The 20,531-nt window shown below is 45.4% G+C and overlaps 1 protein-coding gene across 1 annotated transcript in view; it reads left to right on the forward strand.

Annotated features, from left to right (window-relative positions):
* The window catches only part of LOC120845218 (monocarboxylate transporter 11), a 29,598-nt gene extending 9,067 nt beyond the window's left edge, over positions 1 to 20,531 (forward strand). The window contains exons 2-5 of the mRNA XM_040217039.3: positions 7,761 to 7,963; positions 8,778 to 8,921; positions 10,783 to 12,000; positions 20,311 to 20,531. Coding sequence (XP_040072973.1) covers positions 7,786 to 7,963; positions 8,778 to 8,921; positions 10,783 to 12,000; positions 20,311 to 20,531 — 1,761 coding nt within the window. The 5' untranslated portion in view covers positions 7,761 to 7,785. The remainder of the gene's footprint in view (positions 1 to 7,760; positions 7,964 to 8,777; positions 8,922 to 10,782; positions 12,001 to 20,310) is intronic.

Here is a 20,531-nt window from a genome sequence, read left to right on the forward strand (position 1 = left end):
AATGGAAATTGGATGCCGTTTCGCTCAGCCAATGGAAATTGGATGCCATTTCGCTCAGCCAATGGAAATTGGATGCCATTTCGCTCAGCCAATGGAAATTGGATGCCGTTTCGCTCAGCCAATGGAAATTGGATGCCGTTTCGCTCAGCCAATGGAAATTGGATGCCATTTCGCTCAGCCAATGGAAATTGGATGCCATTTCGCTCAGCCAATGGAAATTGGATGCCATTTCGCTCAGCCAATGGAAATTGGATGCCGTTTCGCTCAGCCAATGGAAATTGGATGCCATTTCGCTCAGCCAATGGAAATTGGATGCCATTTCGCTCAGCCAATGGAAATTGGATGCCATTTCGCTCAGCCAATGGAAATTGGATGCCATTTCGCTCAGCCAATGGAAATTGGATGCCATTTCGCTCAGCCAATGGAAATTGGATGCCGTTTCGCTCAGCCAATGGAAATTGGATGCCGTTTCGCTCAGCCAATGGAAATTGGATGCCGTTTCGCTCAGCCAATGGAAATTGGATGCCATTTCGCTCAGCCAATGGAAATTGGATGCCGTTTCGCTCAGCCAATGGAAATTGGATGCCATTTCGCTCAGCCAATGGAAATTGGATGCCATTTCGCTCAGTCAATGGAAATTGGATGCCATTTCGCTCAGCCAATGGAAATTGGATGCCATTTCGCTCAGCCAATGGAAATTGGATGCCGTTTCGCTCAGCCAATGGAAATTGGATGCCGTTTCGCTCAGCCAATGGAAATTGGATGCCGTTTCGCTCAGCCAATGGAAATTGGATGCCGTTTCGCTCAGCCAATGGAAATTGGATGCCGTTTCGCTCAGCCAATGGAAATTGGATGCCATTTCGCTCAGCCAATGGAAATTGGATGCCATTTCGCTCAGCCAATGGAAATTGGATGCCATTTCGCTCAGCCAATGGAAATTGGATGCCATTTCGCTCAGCCAATGGAAATTGGATGCCATTTCGCTCAGCCAATGGAAATTGGATGCCATTTCGCTCAGCCAATGGAAATTGGATGCCATTTCGCTCAGCCAATGGAAATTGGATGCCATTTCGCTCAGCCAATGGAAATTGGATGCCATTTCGCTCAGCCAATGGAAATTGGATGCCATTTCGCTCAGCCAATGGAAATTGGATGCCATTTCGCTCAGCCAATGGAAATTGGATGCCGTTTCGCTCAGCCAATGGAAATTGGATGCCATTTCGCTCAGCCAATGGAAATTGGATGCCATTTCGCTCAGCCAATGGAAATTGGATGCCGTTTCGCTCAGCCAATGGAAATTGGATGCCATTTCGCTCAGCCAATGGAAATTGGATGCCGTTTCGCTCAGCCAATGGAAATTGGATGCCATTTCGCTCAGCCAATGGAAATTGGATGCCATTTCGCTCAGCCAATGGAAATTGGATGCCATTTCGCTCAGCCAATGGAAATTGGATGCCGTTTCGCTCAGCCAATGGAAATTGGATGCCGTTTCGCTCAGCCAATGGAAATTGGATGCCGTTTCGCTCAGCCAATGGAAATTGGATGCCGTTTCGCTCAGCCAATGGAAATTGGATGCCATTTCGCTCAGCCAATGGAAATTGGATGCCGTTTCGCTCAGCCAATGGAAATTGGATGCCATTTCGCTCAGCCAATGGAAATTGGATGCCATTTCGCTCAGCCAATGGAAATTGGATGCCATTTCGCTCAGCCAATGGAAATTGGATGCCATTTCGCTCAGCCAATGGAAATTGGATGCCATTTCGCTCAGCCAATGGAAATTGGATGCCATTTCGCTCAGCCAATGGAAATTGGATGCCATTTCGCTCAGCCAATGGAAATTGGATGCCATTTCGCTCAGCCAATGGAAATTGGATGCCGTTTCGCTCAGCCAATGGAAATTGGATGCCATTTCGCTCAGCCAATGGAAATTGGATGCCATTTCGCTCAGCCAATGGAAATTGGATGCCGTTTCGCTCAGCCAATGGAAATTGGATGCCATTTCGCTCAGCCAATGGAAATTGGATGCCGTTTCGCTCAGCCAATGGAAATTGGATGCCATTTCGCTCAGCCAATGGAAATTGGATGCCATTTCGCTCAGCCAATGGAAATTGGATGCCATTTCGCTCAGCCAATGGAAATTGGATGCCATTTCGCTCAGCCAATGGAAATTGGATGCCGTTTCGCTCAGCCAATGGAAATTGGATGCCGTTTCGCTCAGCCAATGGAAATTGGATGCCGTTTCGCTCAGCCAATGGAAATTGGATGCCGTTTCGCTCAGCCAATGGAAATTGGATGCCATTTCGCTCAGCCAATGGAAATTGGATGCCGTTTCGCTCAGCCAATGGAAATTGGATGCCATTTCGCTCAGCCAATGGAAATTGGATGCCATTTCGCTCAGCCAATGGAAATTGGATGCCGTTTCGCTCAGCCAATGGAAATTGGATGCCATTTCGCTCAGCCAATGGAAATTGGATGCCATTTCGCTCAGCCAATGGAAATTGGATGCCGTTTCGCTCAGCCAATGGAAATTGGATGCCGTTTCACTCAGCCAATGGAAATTGGATGCCATTTCGCTCAGCCAATGGAAATTGGATGCCGTTTCGCTCAGCCAATGGAAATTGGATGCCGTTTCGCTCAGCCAATGGAAATTGGATGCCATTTCGCTCAGCCAATGGAAATTGGATGCCATTTCGCTCAGCCAATGGAAATTGGATGCCATTTCGCTCAGCCAATGGAAATTGGATGCCATTTCGCTCAGCCAATGGAAATTGGATGCCGTTTCGCTCAGCCAATGGAAATTGGATGCCATTTCGCTCAGCCAATGGAAATTGGATGCCATTTCGCTCAGCCAATGGAAATTGGATGCCGTTTCGCTCAGCCAATGGAAATTGGATGCCATTTCGCTCAGCCAATGGAAATTGGATGTCGTTTCGCTCAGCCAATGGAAATTGGATGCCATTTCGCTCAGCCAATGGAAATTGGATGCCGTTTCGCTCAGCCAATGGAAATTGGATGCCATTTCGCTCAGCCAATGGAAATTGGATGCCATTTCGCTCAGCCAATGGAAATTGGATGCCATTTCGCTCAGCCAATGGAAATTGGATGCCATTTCGCTCAGCCAATGGAAATTGGATGCCATTTCGCTCAGCCAATGGAAATTGGATGCCATTTCGCTCAGCCAATGGAAATTGGATGCCATTTCGCTCAGCCAATGGAAATTGGATGCCGTTTCGCTCAGCCAATGGAAATTGGATGCCGTTTCGCTCAGCCAATGGAAATTGGATGCCGTTTCGCTCAGCCAATGGAAATTGGATGCCGTTTCGCTCAGCCAATGGAAATTGGATGCCATTTCGCTCAGCCAATGGAAATTGGATGCCGTTTCGCTCAGCCAATGGAAATTGGATGCCATTTCGCTCAGCCAATGGAAATTGGATGCCATTTCGCTCAGCCAATGGAAATTGGATGCCATTTCGCTCAGCCAATGGAAATTGGATGCCATTTCGCTCAGCCAATGGAAATTGGATGCCGTTTCGCTCAGCCAATGGAAATTGGATGCCATTTCGCTCAGCCAATGGAAATTGGATGCCGTTTCGCTCAGCCAATGGAAATTGGATGCCATTTCGCTCAGCCAATGGAAATTGGATGCCATTTCGCTCAGCCAATGGAAATTGGATGCCATTTCGCTCAGCCAATGGAAATTGGATGCCGTTTCGCTCAGCCAATGGAAATTGGATGCCATTTCGCTCAGCCAATGGAAATTGGATGCCGTTTCGCTCAGCCAATGGAAATTGGATGCCATTTCGCTCAGCCAATGGAAATTGGATGCCATTTCGCTCAGCCAATGGAAATTGGATGCCATTTCGCTCAGCCAATGGAAATTGGATGCCATTTCGCTCAGCCAATGGAAATTGGATGCCGTTTCGCTCAGCCAATGGAAATTGGATGCCGTTTCGCTCAGCCAATGGAAATTGGATGCCATTTCGCTCAGCCAATGGAAATTGGATGCCGTTTCGCTCAGCCAATGGAAATTGGATGCCATTTCGCTCAGCCAATGGAAATTGGATGCCATTTCGCTCAGCCAATGGAAATTGGATGCCATTTCGCTCAGCCAATGGAAATTGGATGCCATTTCGCTCAGCCAATGGAAATTGGATGCCGTTTCGCTCAGCCAATGGAAATTGGATGCCATTTCGCTCAGCCAATGGAAATTGGATGCCGTTTCGCTCAGCCAATGGAAATTGGATGCCATTTCGCTCAGCCAATGGAAATTGGATGCCATTTCGCTCAGCCAATGGAAATTGGATGCCATTTCGCTCAGCCAATGGAAATTGGATGCCATTTCGCTCAGCCAATGGAAATTGGATGCCGTTTCGCTCAGCCAATGGAAATTGGATGCCATTTCGCTCAGCCAATGGAAATTGGATGCCGTTTCGCTCAGCCAATGGAAATTGGATGCCATTTCGCTCAGCCAATGGAAATTGGATGCCATTTCGCTCAGCCAATGGAAATTGGATGCCATTTCGCTCAGCCAATGGAAATTGGATGCCATTTCGCTCAGCCAATGGAAATTGGATGCCGTTTCGCTCAGCCAATGGAAATTGGATGCCATTTCGCTCAGCCAATGGAAATTGGATGCCGTTTCGCTCAGCCAATTTAGGTTTCCTTTTTTCGCTGCTACAGACAACGCCGGCCTCAATCAAAAAGACTCACGCATTAAAAGAAAAAAGAAATACCAGGAGGACATTTAAGACAGTTTACGTGTAGAAATGCGAAAGCATTCCTACACGCAGCGCATTCCTGCAGGCAGCGTGCCCTCCACGGCATGGAGGACAGAGGGCAGCACGCCCCGCTCCTCCGCGGCGCGACATGGCTCAAAGCAGAGCGTAGGACATCTGAGAAGCGGAAATTTCCCGCTCCCCTCGCCCCCCTCCCCCTGGTCCGGGGTCCGGGCCTCCGGCAATGATTGACAGGTGTCCCGAGAGGGGGAGGAGAGAGTCGGCGCAACCCTCTCCCTTTTACTGGCGCGCGGGCCGCAGCGGTACCCGAGGGCCTCTCTGTGGGGTGACGTTCCTAGGAAATATGGCGCGTCACAGCAAATGAGCCTTTGGGTGCCGTTCGCTCAGCCAATGGGGAAATGGGAATTTCGTCGCCGTTTTTCGCGGTTACAGAAACCACCGGCTCCGCTCCATGAGGCAGGTAATGCTTTCGCGTGAATAAAATCTTTTCCCGTGAAGTGTGCTATCAAAACCGTTGCACATGGGCCGAACCCTCCGTAGGTCTTTTTGTTTGGGTTAATTTGTTATTTCATTTATTGAAATAAGATTAATGTCAGACGATCAACTTTGACGGTGTTGGTTGATGCGACGACTCCAAGTTTTCACTGTGCGATTTACACCCACCATGACTCTTTCCCTTTGCAATTAACGATAAGTTGCCACTATCACGATTCGTAAAGTTTCCTTCCGCTTCTCTTTCGTTCTTGCAAGTGCCCGAAAATCAGTGCTGCGAAATAAAAGCAACCGAGATGCTCAGTGCTGCTCTGCCGTGTTCTTCTATGGCCGAGCTAGACAGCGGCTTTCCTTGCGGCCTTCGCTCTCACCTAGAAGCAATGCGACTTCCTTAGCCGCGTGTGGGTGAGACCACACTACTTTGACCAACACAAACTGAGACATCCTGAACAACCGTTCCCCGACAACTGCGATTAAAAATGTTTACCATTATACTTATTCGAAATAACTGTAGTCATCCGATTGAAATATGTTTCGGCTTTCGATAATTAAATGCTTGTTTAAAGAAACTCGTTCCTTGAGGAGGCGAAGAGAAAGAGGTGCTCCACATAAAGTCCTGCAGGCAGGGAGCCTCGTGACTTGTGGGCGTAATTACTTTAGAAACTTCTCCAACTCGACCCTGGAGCAAAGCGGATACCGCAGTGAGGAGGAGGGGCCTCTAGGAAGGAATTAAAGCGCTGCAGGACGGGTAGGGTTATAGCGACCCTTTCGAGCTGTAAGCTACAGGAGAAAGAGCGTATTTCGAGCTACAGGAGAAAAAGCGTATGCCAACCTGCTCAACAGGAGGAAAAGGAGAGAAGGGCTGGGATTCCCCCGTTCCTCCTTTGCTTCCTCTTGAACTGGTCGGGATCTCTCTCTCGCCCTTGTAGCTTTGGCTGTACTGCACGGTTCTAGTGAGACGGAGCATAGACTGCGTAAGTCCCCCTTGTTTCTAGAATCGTTCGGTACCCATTATGTTAAATATCCGGAATTATTTCAAAATAAACTTCAAATGCAGCAGCTAAGTGGCTTCTTGAAAGTCATAAAGATCACAACAGAATGTGATTTTCAGCAAACCCATCAAAAGTAGAACTCCCCCCCCCCCCTTTTTACTTTTTTTAATTCTTTTATTACCAGGTTACAACCTACTTGCCAAGTATCTACGAATGTAATTCAATTACTTTTAGAGCTCAGCTCTTAGGGGCCCGTTCCCGGCTTGAGCGGCGTCGCCGTCGCCGTCGCCGTCGCCGTCGGCGTCGGCGTCGGCGTAACCGCGCGGTGCATTATGGGTAAATTTCCCCGCTAAATCTAGCGGAAAAAATTTCCCCGCTAAATCTAGCGGAAAAATTTCCCCGCTAAATCTAGCGGAAAAAATTTCCCCGCTAAATCTAGCGGAAAAAATTTCCCCGCTAAATCTAGCGGAAAAATTTCCCCGTCAAATCTAGCGGAAAAAATTTTCCCGCTAAATCTAGCGGAAAACTTTCCCCGCTAAATCTAGCGGAAAAAATTTCCCCGCTAAATCTAGCGGAAAAATTACCCCGCTAAATCGAGCGGGAAAATTTCCCCGTCAAATCTAGCGGAAAAAATTTTCCCGCTAAATCTAGCGGAAAACTTTCCCCGCTAAATCCTAGCGGAAAAAATTCCCCCGCTAAATGTAGCGGAAAAAATTTCCCCGCTAAATCTAGCGGAAAACTTTCCCCGCTAAATCTAGCGGAAAAAATTTCCCCGCTAAATCTAGCGGGAAAATTTCCCCGCTAAATCTAGCGGAAAAAATTTCCCCGCTAAATCTAGCGGAAAAAATTTCCCCGCTAAATCTAGCGGACAACTTTCCCCGCTAAATCTAGCGGAAAAAATTTCCCCGCTAAATCTAGCGGAAAAAATTTCCCCGCTAAATCTAGCGGGAAAATTTTGGTCACGTGACCCGGGGGTCACGTGACCTGGGGAGTCACGTGACCCCCTCCCGAGGTCACGTGACCTCTGAGGGGGCACGTGACCCCCGAGGTCACGTGACCCCCCCCCCCCCCCGAGAACACGTGGCCCTCAGTGCCCCCCCCCCTCCTCCTCAAGAGCTGCGCTCCAATTCGGCGTTGCAGGGAGTGGTAAACGGCTTTCACTTTTTCCGAAGTGTTTGTACTCTACTCAAGATAGTTCATACGAAAAGTACCTTAAATACTGCTCTAAATAGATTTTCAAATATGTATTTAGTATCTTACCTTAAATACCTTTGTTGAGTATTTTACACAATAGTGATAAGCAGTGCGACTCCGGCTTGACACAAAAACCAAGAAGCCTGATCTGATATGTTTCTTCCATCAAAAAAAAGAGAAAAGATTACGATAATAATTAATGGACCGACCAATCAACAAACTGCCAAAATGAGTGATGGGTTAGACTTTTGTTACTTTTTAGACATATTAATGCTTCGTTCATTGGTGTCAGTAAACAGGAGCTCTTTAGATGTGAAACTCAGAGAATATTTTATTTTTCTTCAAGCTGTTTGTGACCAGAAGGATTGCTTATGGACCCATCGACAAGTTGGATCGTGGCTGCAGGATGCTGTTGGGTCTACGTCTTCGCCTATGGCATTTTCCGCTCTGCTGCTATCATATACACAGCACTTCTGAACTCGCTCAACATCACCAGGGAAGAGGCGTCGTGGCCTGTCACGTTGATGGGCATCTTCCTCTGCGTCTCAGGTATGCGATACCATTGAGTTTCCGTTTCCGTGGGTTGTGCCACTGGCTCCTGATCCCTGAAGATGCTTTGACTGTCAACGGGCACGATAAAGGCATCTTGGATTACGTGGTGCTGTGCTCTATTTTGTTTCTCGTAATATTATACTGTTACGGGTGTACTAGTCGGTGACAAGTTAAGAATTCACTACGCACACCATCCCCATCACAAGCTCGTTGCCTTGCACCGGGATCTGGCTGCGGGTGCAAGGAAGTGTTATCGAAGGCAGAAAGTACGCGCTGGAGGCGGAGAGGCTACTGAAATCTTAACCTGTCACCGTCTATAGCTTATAGCATGCCCTCAACCATCTCACAGTGCAGAATTAGAGAACAGCCTACTTGCTTGACTTGAGAAATTCAAACCAATGATCCTTAAGATGCCGTTTGTTCCATGCCGCGTTTTTGATGTTCAATTCTTCAGTGAGTGCCATGTATCCTAGTCAAACATAGAGAGTGTGAAAATCATAAAAAGCGGCAGTTTTAACCAATGCGCATTTTGACCAAAGAAAAAACAAAATGTTTCGACTCTAATCTTCACACGGCTTCATTCTTTCAACATTTGCACAGCTCCTTAAAGTTTGGAAGCCCGAGCCATTGCATGTGACTGTCAATTCAATAAAAACTCTCATGTCATTAGCGAGATATTTGTTTTAGAGGCCAACGAAATTTATTATGCTCAGCACATTAAAAGTATTTTGAATTCAATTACTCGAATAAAGTTTGTTAAAGTAACTCAATAATACGCTACGTGACAGGAGTATGCAATCTGAATTCGTAGGTCCTATAGTGGGAACACTGGGAAGACGTTATGCGATCTGGAAGTTGACGGTTTCTGCGTGCCTGGTCGGCGGCCTAGCCGTTTCCGTCTGCTTCTTTGCCAACGGAATATGGTTTCTTATCGTCTTTTTGGGAGTTATATATGGTAAGTGCATGCTACTTTGGTTATCAAATGCTCAAGTTCTTTTAAAACCTGATTTTCGATTGTAAAACGTTTGTGAGGCTCATTTTAGGCATCTGAAATGAATGAACGTGTTTTAGCGCTTAATTGGTTGGTTAACATTTTCTTTATTGAGATTTACGTTACTTCTTTGCACTTAAAACACGCTGTGGTGCGAGGGATACCTTAAAAGTGTAGATAAGACGGTCAAATAAAGAGTCAAATTGGAAGAACAGCTTCTTGACTTATCTAATTACACCGATGACGAGAAAATCAAATGGGACAGGTACAGCTGGGAATTCGGGATAAAACAGGAATTAAATTTAAAAAAAAACTATTTCTAAAATGTTCAGTCATTTTAAATTATTACAGATTTCGCACTGTCTAGCTATTTTGAATTAAAACAGAAAGGCATGGGAGGTTCCTCCTCACAGGAGCGGGTCGCTCTGTTCTACTCCCCGCAGAAAGGAGAAGGTATCCCTCTCTCCAATGAAAAGAAGAAACTGAAAGAGTTTCGTCCTTTCTGATTGGGCGTCTGCCTTTAAGCTGACCTAGCTATTTAAACGTCGAGCGTAAAACAGATTTATGAGCACCGCTGATATGGTCTTAGTTTATCAAATTTTTTATTTATTTCAATGTTTAAAATGGTCCTGCAAGAACTTGTTTACTGGTTTTTAGCTTGCACCGAATCTGAGCGCACTAAACGTAATAACTTAATGAAGCTTTTATTTTCTCGAATTTCGCTTTATTTTAAAAGTTATAGGCAAATTAAAATTTCAAAACAAGCAAAAAATAACCTCCTTCATGGCGTCCTTGGTTGCTTGAGTGGCCGTGAACTAGAGGAGGGGTAGTGGGCTCAGCGAGCGCTCACGGCTGCCGTGCTCCGTGTCGACGGCTCAGGAGGGCGATACTAAAGCGTGTTCTGAATAGGCTGCATGAAGCTTGCAGCCAGGGCGGCTCGCATTGCATTTGCTGCACTACTAAACAATAATTCGGCATGACACTTCATTGGCCACAAACGACAGCAAACACGAGGTAAAGATCAGTTCAGAATGGGAGTCACTTCGCGCTGCCATACCGCCAAAGGGCCAAACCGCAAGCCAAAGCTGCTCGCCGAAGGCCTTTGGAACGCTCGGTACCGGTCGGACATTCGACTGCAGCGCCGTCGCATACATCCGGGACTTTTCTACGCTCGCTGCTCGTCGGCGCCTGATCCCACTACACCTTTCTGGTATGCACCGCCTTTTCCACTGCTTGGTGGCGGCTATGTCGACGGGTCATTTCTTGTTTCCGTACTTTATAAACTGTATTTGTTTCTTTTCTTACCTGAAATACTGAATAAAAACTATTTTTATAAATAACTAAAACGGCTCGCGCCACTTATATTTTGTATTTCGACTAAAAAGAAGCTTTAATCGGCTCTGACCAGTAGAAGCGCCAGGACCTAAAACGTCACGATGTCGTCACCTATTGCACGCTTTCGTCACTGCGGGTCGCCCCTGTAGGTGGAGGAGGTTTCCGCGTCGTCCGGTTAAAATATGATGCACTGATATCTAGTTACTCTCTCCGTGCCTGCTGGCTTGCCCGAACCCCAAGAGACGTGGAAACCGCAAAAAAGGTAGACGCTTAAATATGATTGCGGGGCCCCTTTAAGCTATGATAAAAAAGAGTGTTTATTTCCTTCAGAGATTGGAGATTGCTTTCTTTTCTTTCTTCTTTTTCCTTAATGCGGAGAAGGTGTGACACAAAGCACGCAAAAAAGAATTAAAAACTGCAAACATTACATTACAAATATTATTCTGCATAACACCTTAATTACAACTCTTATTTCTTTTGCTGCTTGCAGGTATCACCATCTCTTTTATCACACTTTCTACCACCGTGATACGACAGCACTTTACCCGTTACAGAGCTGTCGCTTGTGGAATATGCTACGCGGGACTGACCATTGGAGGACTTATATTCCCGCCATTATTACAATACTTGGTTGACGAATACAACACCAGGGGAATGCTCCTAATCGCTGGAGCTCTGATGTTGAACGCTACTGCAGGGGCACTTCTGCAGAGACTACCTCCAGACACAACCGGAGGACCACCATCTTTACAAAACAAAGACAGCGCACATATTTCTTTGGATCAGAACAAAGCAAATCAGGCTACTCTTTTAGAGTGTGCTAGTGGGAAAGGTGCGCATGTGAATCTTATCATTACAAAAAAGTTGGATAAGCCAAAAGTCGCCCTCGAGGAAAGCTCAGCATTAAAGCTGCCTTTAGAGGAAAAGACATATTCAGATGTTAGTGGCATTCAAGAATGTGTCAAGGGTGCGAAAATTGTAATGACTTCTAGTGAAGAATGTCTATCAACGGTAAAACGGTATCAACACGCAAAAAAGGAACACCAAGGAGATGGTGACCCGAAATACACACGAGCTTCGTACTTAGGATTAAAGAATGACGAAAGTCCTTTCACTCAAGCGGACTATCGCAGCAAGAAATTCAAAAGTCTTTTCTCTGAGGGGGATGACATTGATGATGCATATTACGAGACGCAGGAGCATGGAGTCCGTCCGAAAAACACAAAATGTCTTTTCAAGGTTAACATTCCCTCTTATTTGATTTCTCCCAAATTCTACCTAATCGCCTCTACGAATGGCGTAAGCCTTTTCATTATGTCCACGTACCTTGCTGTCATCGTGGACTTTGCGACTGACCGGAATATTTCCAAATGGGACGCCGTCCTTCTGCTTATGTTCTTCTCAATGGGAGACATGGTGGCCAAGCTGGGATCGGGTTGGATCACGGACAAAGGATTCATCGGAAAGAACTTCATGACGGCCGTCAACCTTTTATTCTGTGCAGTGTCGTTGTGTTTGATGCCTCTTTGCCACTCCTTTTATCTTCATGCATTCCTCGCCATGGTCGTTGGTTGGTGCAACGGTGCTACTTTGATTTTGATTCCGGTGCTCTACATGGATCTTGTGGACGCCGATAGCTTCTGCGAGTGCTTTGGAACATCTATCTTCCTCGGTGGGGTTATGCTTCTTCCAAGGCCTCTACTGGTTGGTAAGTGAGCTGCGTTAAGGTTTTCGGGTATGGCATCGCTATTAGCATGCGATGCTTTTACTTTGTTCCACCAATTCTATGAGTCGGTGAAGCGAGGCCGAAAAGGCAACGTCACTGCTAAGCCAAATACGCTCACTGCATGCGCCGTGACCAGTTTCAGCCTGTGTTAGTACGTATTTAGCTGTTGGCTGCGGTATGACTTAAGCTGAAATAAACTATGGCGCCGAAAATACAGTTAGTGTGCAGGCGAGCTGGTGGACGTTTTCCGTAGTGATGTTAACCCAAAGGGGTGGGGGGAGGGGGGATTATGCTGAAATTAAGTCTAGTGACGTAAATACCGCTAGTGTGTGGGCGAGCTGGCAAATGACGAAAATAATCCCTGGAGAAGGGGAGCAAGGGGGACAAAGGACAAACATAAATCTCCCAACACAGCTAGGTGACTGGTGCGCGACCGAAAAAATCCGGGACCTCTCCATTACAAGTGGAGCGCTCTACCAACTGAGCTAACCAGGGGTTAGACGTCAGTAGAGCAAACGGGTTTTATCAGCTGCCACCAATCGTACACCAACAAGGGTGAAGCTTGCAATTTAATGTTATGATTATAATGCAATTAAATGCAAAGGTGCAAGCGAGCTGGACAAGAATGACGAAAATAATCCCTGGAGGAGGGGAACAAGGGGGACAAAGGTCAAACATGAATCTCCAAACACAGCTAGGTGACTGGTGCGCGACCGAAAAAATCCGCCTGGTCCGGGTATTGAACCCGGGACCTCTCCATTACAAGTGGAGCGCTCTACCAACTGAGCTAACCAGGGGTTAGACGTCAGTAGAGCAAACGGGTTTTATCAGCTGCCACCAGTCGTACACCAACAAAAGTGAAGCTTGCAATTTAATGTTATGATTATAATGCAATTAAATGCAAAGGTGCAAGCGAGCTGGACAAGAATGACGAAAATAATCCCTGGAGAAGGGGAACAAGGGAGACAAAGGACAAACATAAATCTCCAAACACAGCTAGGTGACTGGTGAGCGACCGAAAAAATCCGCCTGGTCCGGGTATTGAACCCGGGACCTCTCCATTACAAGTGGAGCGCTCTACCAACTGAGCTAACCAGGGGTTAGACGTCAGTAGAGCTGGCAAATGTTTTCCATAGTGCAATTAATCCGAGACTGGGGGTCGGACATGGGCTGAATAAAGTGCAGTGCCAAAAAACGAGTTAGGGTATTTCTGGCATACATTTCATCACCGGCCACGTTCACAAGAGTATGTCGTCTTCATCTTATATGTATGTATTATGTCATCCCATGATCACCCTGCGGCTCCACGGGCCTCCGTTGTACGGCCTGTCACCTTTCTGCGGTGCCGTGGCTTTCTTGAGTCATTGAAGATTATTATTATTATTAGTAGTAGTAGTAGTAGTAGTAGTAGTAGTAGTAGTAGTAGTTGTATTAATTTTATATGAGGAGCATCAAAAAGCATTGTATTTAGTTTTAAAATATCGTAGGAGCGGTTCATGTTACAGTCAACGGTTTCGTTGTAACAGAAATAAATGTATACAGAACGGGACGTAGACATTTTGAAAGGTTAATTTTCCTTCTCTGGTCTCGAAGCGTTTTTCCTTTCCCGTAGACAGTCTAGAAGAGGCGGCGTCACCGTTTACATAAAAGATGACTGGTCTACTGCAAATATTAAGGTTTTTTTCAAACCCGCTGAATGTCTCTCTGTTAAGCCTTTCAATATTACTTCCGGAATTTCGCTTATGGACTATTACACACCACCATCGGGAAATGTGCTTTAAATTCTAGATGAGTTCAACTCAAATCTAAGGAAGATGTCACAAATCAATGGGTTTGGCTAGTGGGTGATTTCAACATCGACCTACTGAAACCTTATAGATCTATTGTATATGATTATTTAAATATACTTGCCAATCACGGGTTAGAAAGTCTAATAGAATCAGCAACAAGAGAAAAACTCCTTTAAAATGATTTAGTAATTTCGTGTATCGATCACATAAATGCCAGAAAAACAGGGGCACCCGTACTATCGGCAGTAGTTGAACAAAAGCTGGCGGATTATTATTTTCTGGCGTGTCGATTTGACATGCCTATGAACTTATCCGGAGAACGCTGCGAGAAGCAAAGGAGAATTACAGTCCTTGACTCACGTCACCTTGATAGACTAATTGCTGCTAATGACTGGATTGCATATGTGGAGGATACAAACTACCAGGATATCTATTCTAAACTTGTCGATCTTTTCAAACTTTCAGAAGAGCGCGTACAAAAATTATTGAAGTAAAGAAGTGCTAACCAAATCCGCCTCGGCTTACGGCATGTATATTTTGTCGGCCATTAAATAAAATATATCTTGTTGGCACGATGCCGTCGACACCCAAAAGATGAAGAGTTAAATGTAGAATATATAAGTAAACAAAATTTCGTCAATTCCCGTATTCGGTGTAAGAAGCGCAAACACATCTATGAATCATTTTGCAAATCACGTATTGATATTTTAAAAACATGGGCTCAAGTAAATGATGTGAAAGGATGTGTCAAATTTGCGCTACTACGAGTATTGCATCGATTCATATATTGAATGGAAATATTAGAACACAGGTTATTCCTGATGGCCTGAAAAGCGTTAAAATCAGACCACTCTACAATGGTAGAAAGCGTAATATAGTTGAAAGTTATAGGCTGATTTCCATTCCTCCATGCTTCGCACTGTTCTGTAAAAACACATTCTATAATAGCAATGACGTCCTTTCTTAAGAGGTTTGATCTTTTGTCTTCGTCTAAGTACGGGGTTTATCACGATGCGTGGCACCGATTGTTTACTTGAAGGTCTTGTGGACACGTTCAATTCCTCTTTTGAGAGCACCAAATTTGCATGCACACCATATTTAGATGTGGCAAAAGGGTTTGACTATATTCCGCATAAGATATTGTCGAGGAAAATATTCCACTACAGTTTTCGAGGCCCCTTTTTCTGGTCAATTCATATATTTTTTTTTTTATCAAATCGTACGCAACAAGTTTCCATTTGTAATACCCGAAGCGCAGCAGTGAATTTGAAGGGCAGAGTTCCACAGGGTTTTGTGTCGTCGGCACATTTATTTAATATGTATGTAAATTATATGGCGAAAATATGTTTTGAATGTCACTTATATAAGTATGCGGATGACCCCCTATTAATGTCACATCACATAGACTTGGACCGTGCAATTTTGCTTTGCAATCCACTGCTACCCATGTACTGAATTGGTTTGATACCGATCTCATCAAAATTAACATAAAGAAAACATATAGCTTGTATGTTTCAGTAATCCTTTGAAACAAAAATGACTGGATAATTCATTTTTGCTTTATTCGTCGAATTGTGTTCATTGTTGTTGCACACCATTAAGTATGTTAATTTAAGCAAAAACTTAAGTATACCTTTTGATAGTGATCTATCTTGGAAGTCCCATATTACTTAAATTGCTAAAAAAACTGCCTAGTGTATCCTGCCTTTTGTTTTCCACGAAAACCTTTCTGCCTTTCTTAGTACAAAGAATTTTTGCCAATGCTTCGGCATATGGTGTACTGCCTTATGGGATTCCTGTACACGCAAATCGTTCGCAAATGTGGCAAACTAAAATTGAATATAACCTAAAAAAAATTTTACGTGAAGTTGCGTACAACACCGAGGATGCACCAAACGAGGATTTAATCGAGTGGTTAGATCTCCCACGTTTTTCTACCGCTTTTTAAAACATGTGACAACTATGATGCCTGGATCGCGTCTGCGACTGGTGTGTTTAGCGTCCTATCCCGCCCATACATGAAAAGTGGTCCCCAAGTGGAAACAAATGACGTCACAGAAGCAGGAGTGTCATGCTGTAGCCTGTCGCGATCCTGGCGGTTGGCCGCAGAAATGCTGGCCAAAAACACGAGCGAACGCGAGTGTCGCTGTCGTCACGGCGTCCCAGGCGTCCCAACGGTTTGCTGCCGTAGCTTCCGTGGACTGCCGAAGTGAAGATCGACCTGCAGCAGAACAGACGTCTGCCACATACACCCCAACTGCTGGGACGCCGCCAGGGTCGCGACCGGCGACAGCATGACACTTCTATGACGTCATCAGGCGGAAATCAAGGGACCACTTTTTTGGGCGCGGTAAACATACCAGTCGGAGACGCGTTCCTGGCACCATAGTGATAACTAAACACCATGGGGTTAGCTCTTTTAAAACCGATCGTATTGTTCGGCGCCCGCTAAGAAACAGTGAGCGTTTCTCAGTGTCTCGAGTGTCTACCAAGTATGGAAAGAGAATGCGGTCCTTCTATGTTCCTGACATTTTTACTACACCACCCGAGTCGTTTCTCGGGCTGGACACCAAACGACAGCTAAGGAAGAGCTTGGAAACATTGCGCTAAATCTCTTTGCTTTATCAAATATTACTGAACTACTTCTGTTATGAATGTTTGTTCGACATATCTTTTTGTATCCGACGTGTGTCGTGCTTATAGCAGTTACAGAACGTTTTCTGCTGTGCTAAGTTGTGCTATGTCGACTAGTACTTTCTGTCAGCAAGACATAGGAGCTTTTACTCTCACAAACCAAGTTGACTATTCTTCTGTTTGTAACGTCCTAGTTTTTTTACGTTTTTTTATGGTAGTTTTCAAAGTACTTGTGTTGTCGCTTTTTTTCTCTCTGGTGTGTTGTGTGCGGTTTGCACGTTTCTTTTGTGTAATTTAGATATTGTGTTCGGCTTCTTCATTTCTCAAACTCGGTGTTCATTGTCAGTGTCATAACTATCTGTCATTATATTGGGCTTACTTAATAAAATTGCGGGGTCCAAGTCCCACATGCCATTAGAGGCTTTGAGAAACCCGTAAAACCTTTCCGACTTCTACGGTGTGTCGATAAATTATTAATAATATTATCATTATTATTATTATTATTGTTGTAGTTGTTGTGGTTTTTGTTTTTGTTTGTGTTTGTTGTTGTTCAGGCGAGCTTGTGAATGTCTACCATAGTGGCATTCAGCCGTGGCTGGGACAGGAGGAGGAAAAAGTTTACTGCGATAGAAAAAAGAATGTCTTATGGTTGTCCCTATTTCTTTTTTCTACTACTATAACCTTTAACCTCCTCCTGCCCCAGGCTCGAGTTAATATCGCCATTGGAAGTATAGTAATAATCGCTGTAATATTTCTAACCCTCGTTTCATTGTAAGTCATAGTACAGTCGTAGGCTCAAACGCCTGGAGACGCAAACGCACATACTAAAGGCGAAAGTTCCGGCGAATTCATTGTTCTTGATTAGTCTAGACTCTCGCGAATAGAATACGTACAGACAAATTATGAAAACACTGTCTTTGCGATGCTGACGCCTTTTGGTAGATCAGATCGGCTCGCATGGCGTGGCCTGCGCTCTGGCCTGAAGGGGAAACAAAGTACAGGCAGGTCCCCTGGCACTAGAGAGTTAAGGTAGAATGTTGGAATCAGAGTTATAACATCTGGGATCACTTTTTCATTGTAATATGGTCAGCGTTGTCATTTTTTTCTTTCTATTTTTACAACTAAAGCAGCGGTGGAGCGCAGACCGTATAATGACTGAGTCCCACTAGAGCGACAAAAAGAAACAGCCGACACCGACAGGCCTCAAACACCTGCAGCTTGCACGGTACGCGAACGTATGTTTGGCTGTCTCGTAGTAACTCGTGCTTACTTCACGAGCACGGAAAGACTGCCTGCCTGCCGAAGGCACTTTCGAGTGCACCCTGCCCCTGCATATGCACGAGGCTTGTCGGTGTCGATAGTTCCCGACTGTCGCTCCAATGAGACTAGGGCATATAGGCCCGTTCACACAGTTGCGTTTGATTGCGTTTGGTGTCGTAACTGCCTCCGTCGAGCTGTTACTACCCTTGTGACGAGTCAATGGCGAGGCGCTGCTTTTCATGATGGCAGCTGGACAACGGCTTCATTACGTAGCGCTCTGTGAAACAGCCCGAAAGAGAGCAGAATCTTTCTCACAACACCAAAATAAAACTTGAATTAAATAAAAAAAATCACACACATTGGTCGGCCTAAAGGATTTATGCTTATGGCCATCACCTTGTACGACGTGCATAGGTAATTGCCGTAATCATCGGTGACTATATGACTCGTTTAGTAGAAACTAGAGCAACTATACTCTGCCTAACGCTATGTCCGATGGCAGTTTATGTTACAATCCGATGTAGCCAATCAAGAAGCGTCAAAAGTGCATCGCCACGGCGCTTGCCGTCTTTATGCGTGTTCTATTACCGGTTAAACCAATCATGCGCAGTAAAAAGCGCAGGAGCACAGAGAATTCAGTAGACGTGACCGCCCCTGATTTAGCGAACTCACATTGACAACGAGCTCCATGGCGACCCACGTGTAGCGCTGCTTATTCGGATTTATTGAACGTATGCGTCTGCTGCGCTTGGTGTGAAACGGGGGTATTAATATGTTTGAAAAACAAAACCTAATTTTTTTTTGAGGGGGGAAGGTGAGGGGAGGGGGGGGGGGGGGAGGGCAGCGCCCGGCATTTCGGAGTTGTTCGCCACCTGCTTTTTGGCTACACCAGTTTAAATAAGTATATTCGAATTTGCTAAAAAAGGAAAAAAAAAAAAACGTTCAGTTTTTTTTCACTCTGGTGAAGAAGGAAGAGCAGCCGAACTATAGCTTCTGTTCTTGGTGGTGGCTTTCCAGACGAGCGACCTGCTCTTCTTTCACAAGGAAATCTGAAGCGCTCGACGCAGTGGAACTTTTGGCAATCGCGGCCTTGCGGTGGTTGCGGATCAATTCATTCGCGCTGCTGTGCACATCGCCGCTCGTTCCGTTCCACCTCTTCTTCCTCCAAAAAAATGTTGCCGACATCTATGAGCGACGGCGGCAAGCAGACAACCGACAAACACAACACTCTGGACAACTACCGCCATCTATGAGCGACGGCGGCAACCAGAGTTTTGTGTCGACATTTGTTTGGTACCGGACACGATCCTGGGGAAACTAGCCCTTAACAGCTCCGCTGTAAAAAGAAATTTGTTTTATGGAAAAAAAATCTCGTACATGATAATTTTTAGACCAGCAATTCATCACTGCATCTATGCGCCTATCATGCTTTATTGACATCGGATACATTTTTTTACGCTTTTATGGGGAGAAAAGGTATTCTATATTCAAGGTATTAGTACCAAAACTATTCTTCATAAAAAATAGCCAGGTTTTTGTTTTAAAGGCTTTACTACCGGCTCCGGCTGATTTCGTGTTTTGCAACCACATTTAGTCGCTGACAGCTTAAATCCTCAGCAGCTCATTGTCGCTCAGCAGCCTATCGGATTGCAGAATTAGCCATTAAAGGGAAACTAAAATAATTCTGTATCTGCAAAAAAAAAAAAAAAAAAAAAAAACACTTCAATGGTTTTTATTCTGCTTCCAGGATCACGAATATCGAGACTATTTTTTAGTTTGGTGCACGGAGGCTGCAGAAACCGAATTTTAAAGTACAGCTGAAGCCCCTCCTTTCCGGGGCGTGACGTCACACTAGGAGTTTTCGGAATCTCTTCTCTCACGCATCTTCAGCGCCTGTCAAAGCTACGTACGCGCACTCTTACGATTTTCAAAAAAAAGAAAAGGTCAGAACGAAACGTCACGAGTGCTGTCAGTGCGGAAAAATATACCTGGCTAGATAGCGATTGCACGCGCTGCCCACACGAGCGACACGCGCTTAACTGCCCAAAGATCTCAGTATGTCGTCACAACTGGTCGGAGGTTTTTCGCGTTTTCTCGCGTTTTGTTACATCTTCGGAGAAAACAATAGATCGATCTCACCGGCCAGTTTGACTACGCCACCGCTGCCGCAATGCAGCGAGGGAACTTTAGTCTTTGGGCACGTGCGACAACCTCGCTGGAGCTCTTCGCGTGTAGAGCACGAGAAGGCACTAGCCCTCGCGTGCACGGCCGTCTGCCTCCTGTGAACTAAAGCTATGGCGGCTTTACGCATGCGCCCAACGCTTAGTGAGATCGGTCTATTGTGGTATTCAGATTCAAGGGATAAACATACGCCAGAATTGACCTCTAACTCATTTTTTTTTCAAGAAGTGTTTCAGCTTCCATTTAAGAACGCTGAAGGACAAACCGTGCTTGCCGCTTGGTGCCAGTCGGTGACCGACAGCGATGATGTCATACGGGCAGGCGTTGTTGTCTTGTCGGTGGTTGACAGTGTACAAAACTCAAGGAGACTTTCTGCGTGAACACGCTTTGTTTTGTTTCTTATTTTTCTACGCATTTTATTATACAGGCTACTTCCGAGACGACTTGGGAGACTACCAGGGATTGTTTCTTCTCACGGGTGCGGTGACGGCTCTCGTTGCCTTTGCGTGGATATTCGATCGAAGGACGTCCGAGGTAACAGCACCGTCGACGGATGTACCTTTGCCTATTGCGCAGCCTTCAGCTTCGAACCGCTTCCCGAGTCAGCAATCTGTAGCGAATCAACCCGGCGGAATAAACGGCTCGTAG

The sequence above is a fragment of the Ixodes scapularis genome, unplaced genomic scaffold (genome assembly GCF_016920785.2).
Source record: "Ixodes scapularis isolate PalLabHiFi unplaced genomic scaffold, ASM1692078v2 PGA_scaffold13__105_contigs__length_92229423, whole genome shotgun sequence".
Taxonomy (NCBI): domain Eukaryota; kingdom Metazoa; phylum Arthropoda; class Arachnida; order Ixodida; family Ixodidae; genus Ixodes; species Ixodes scapularis.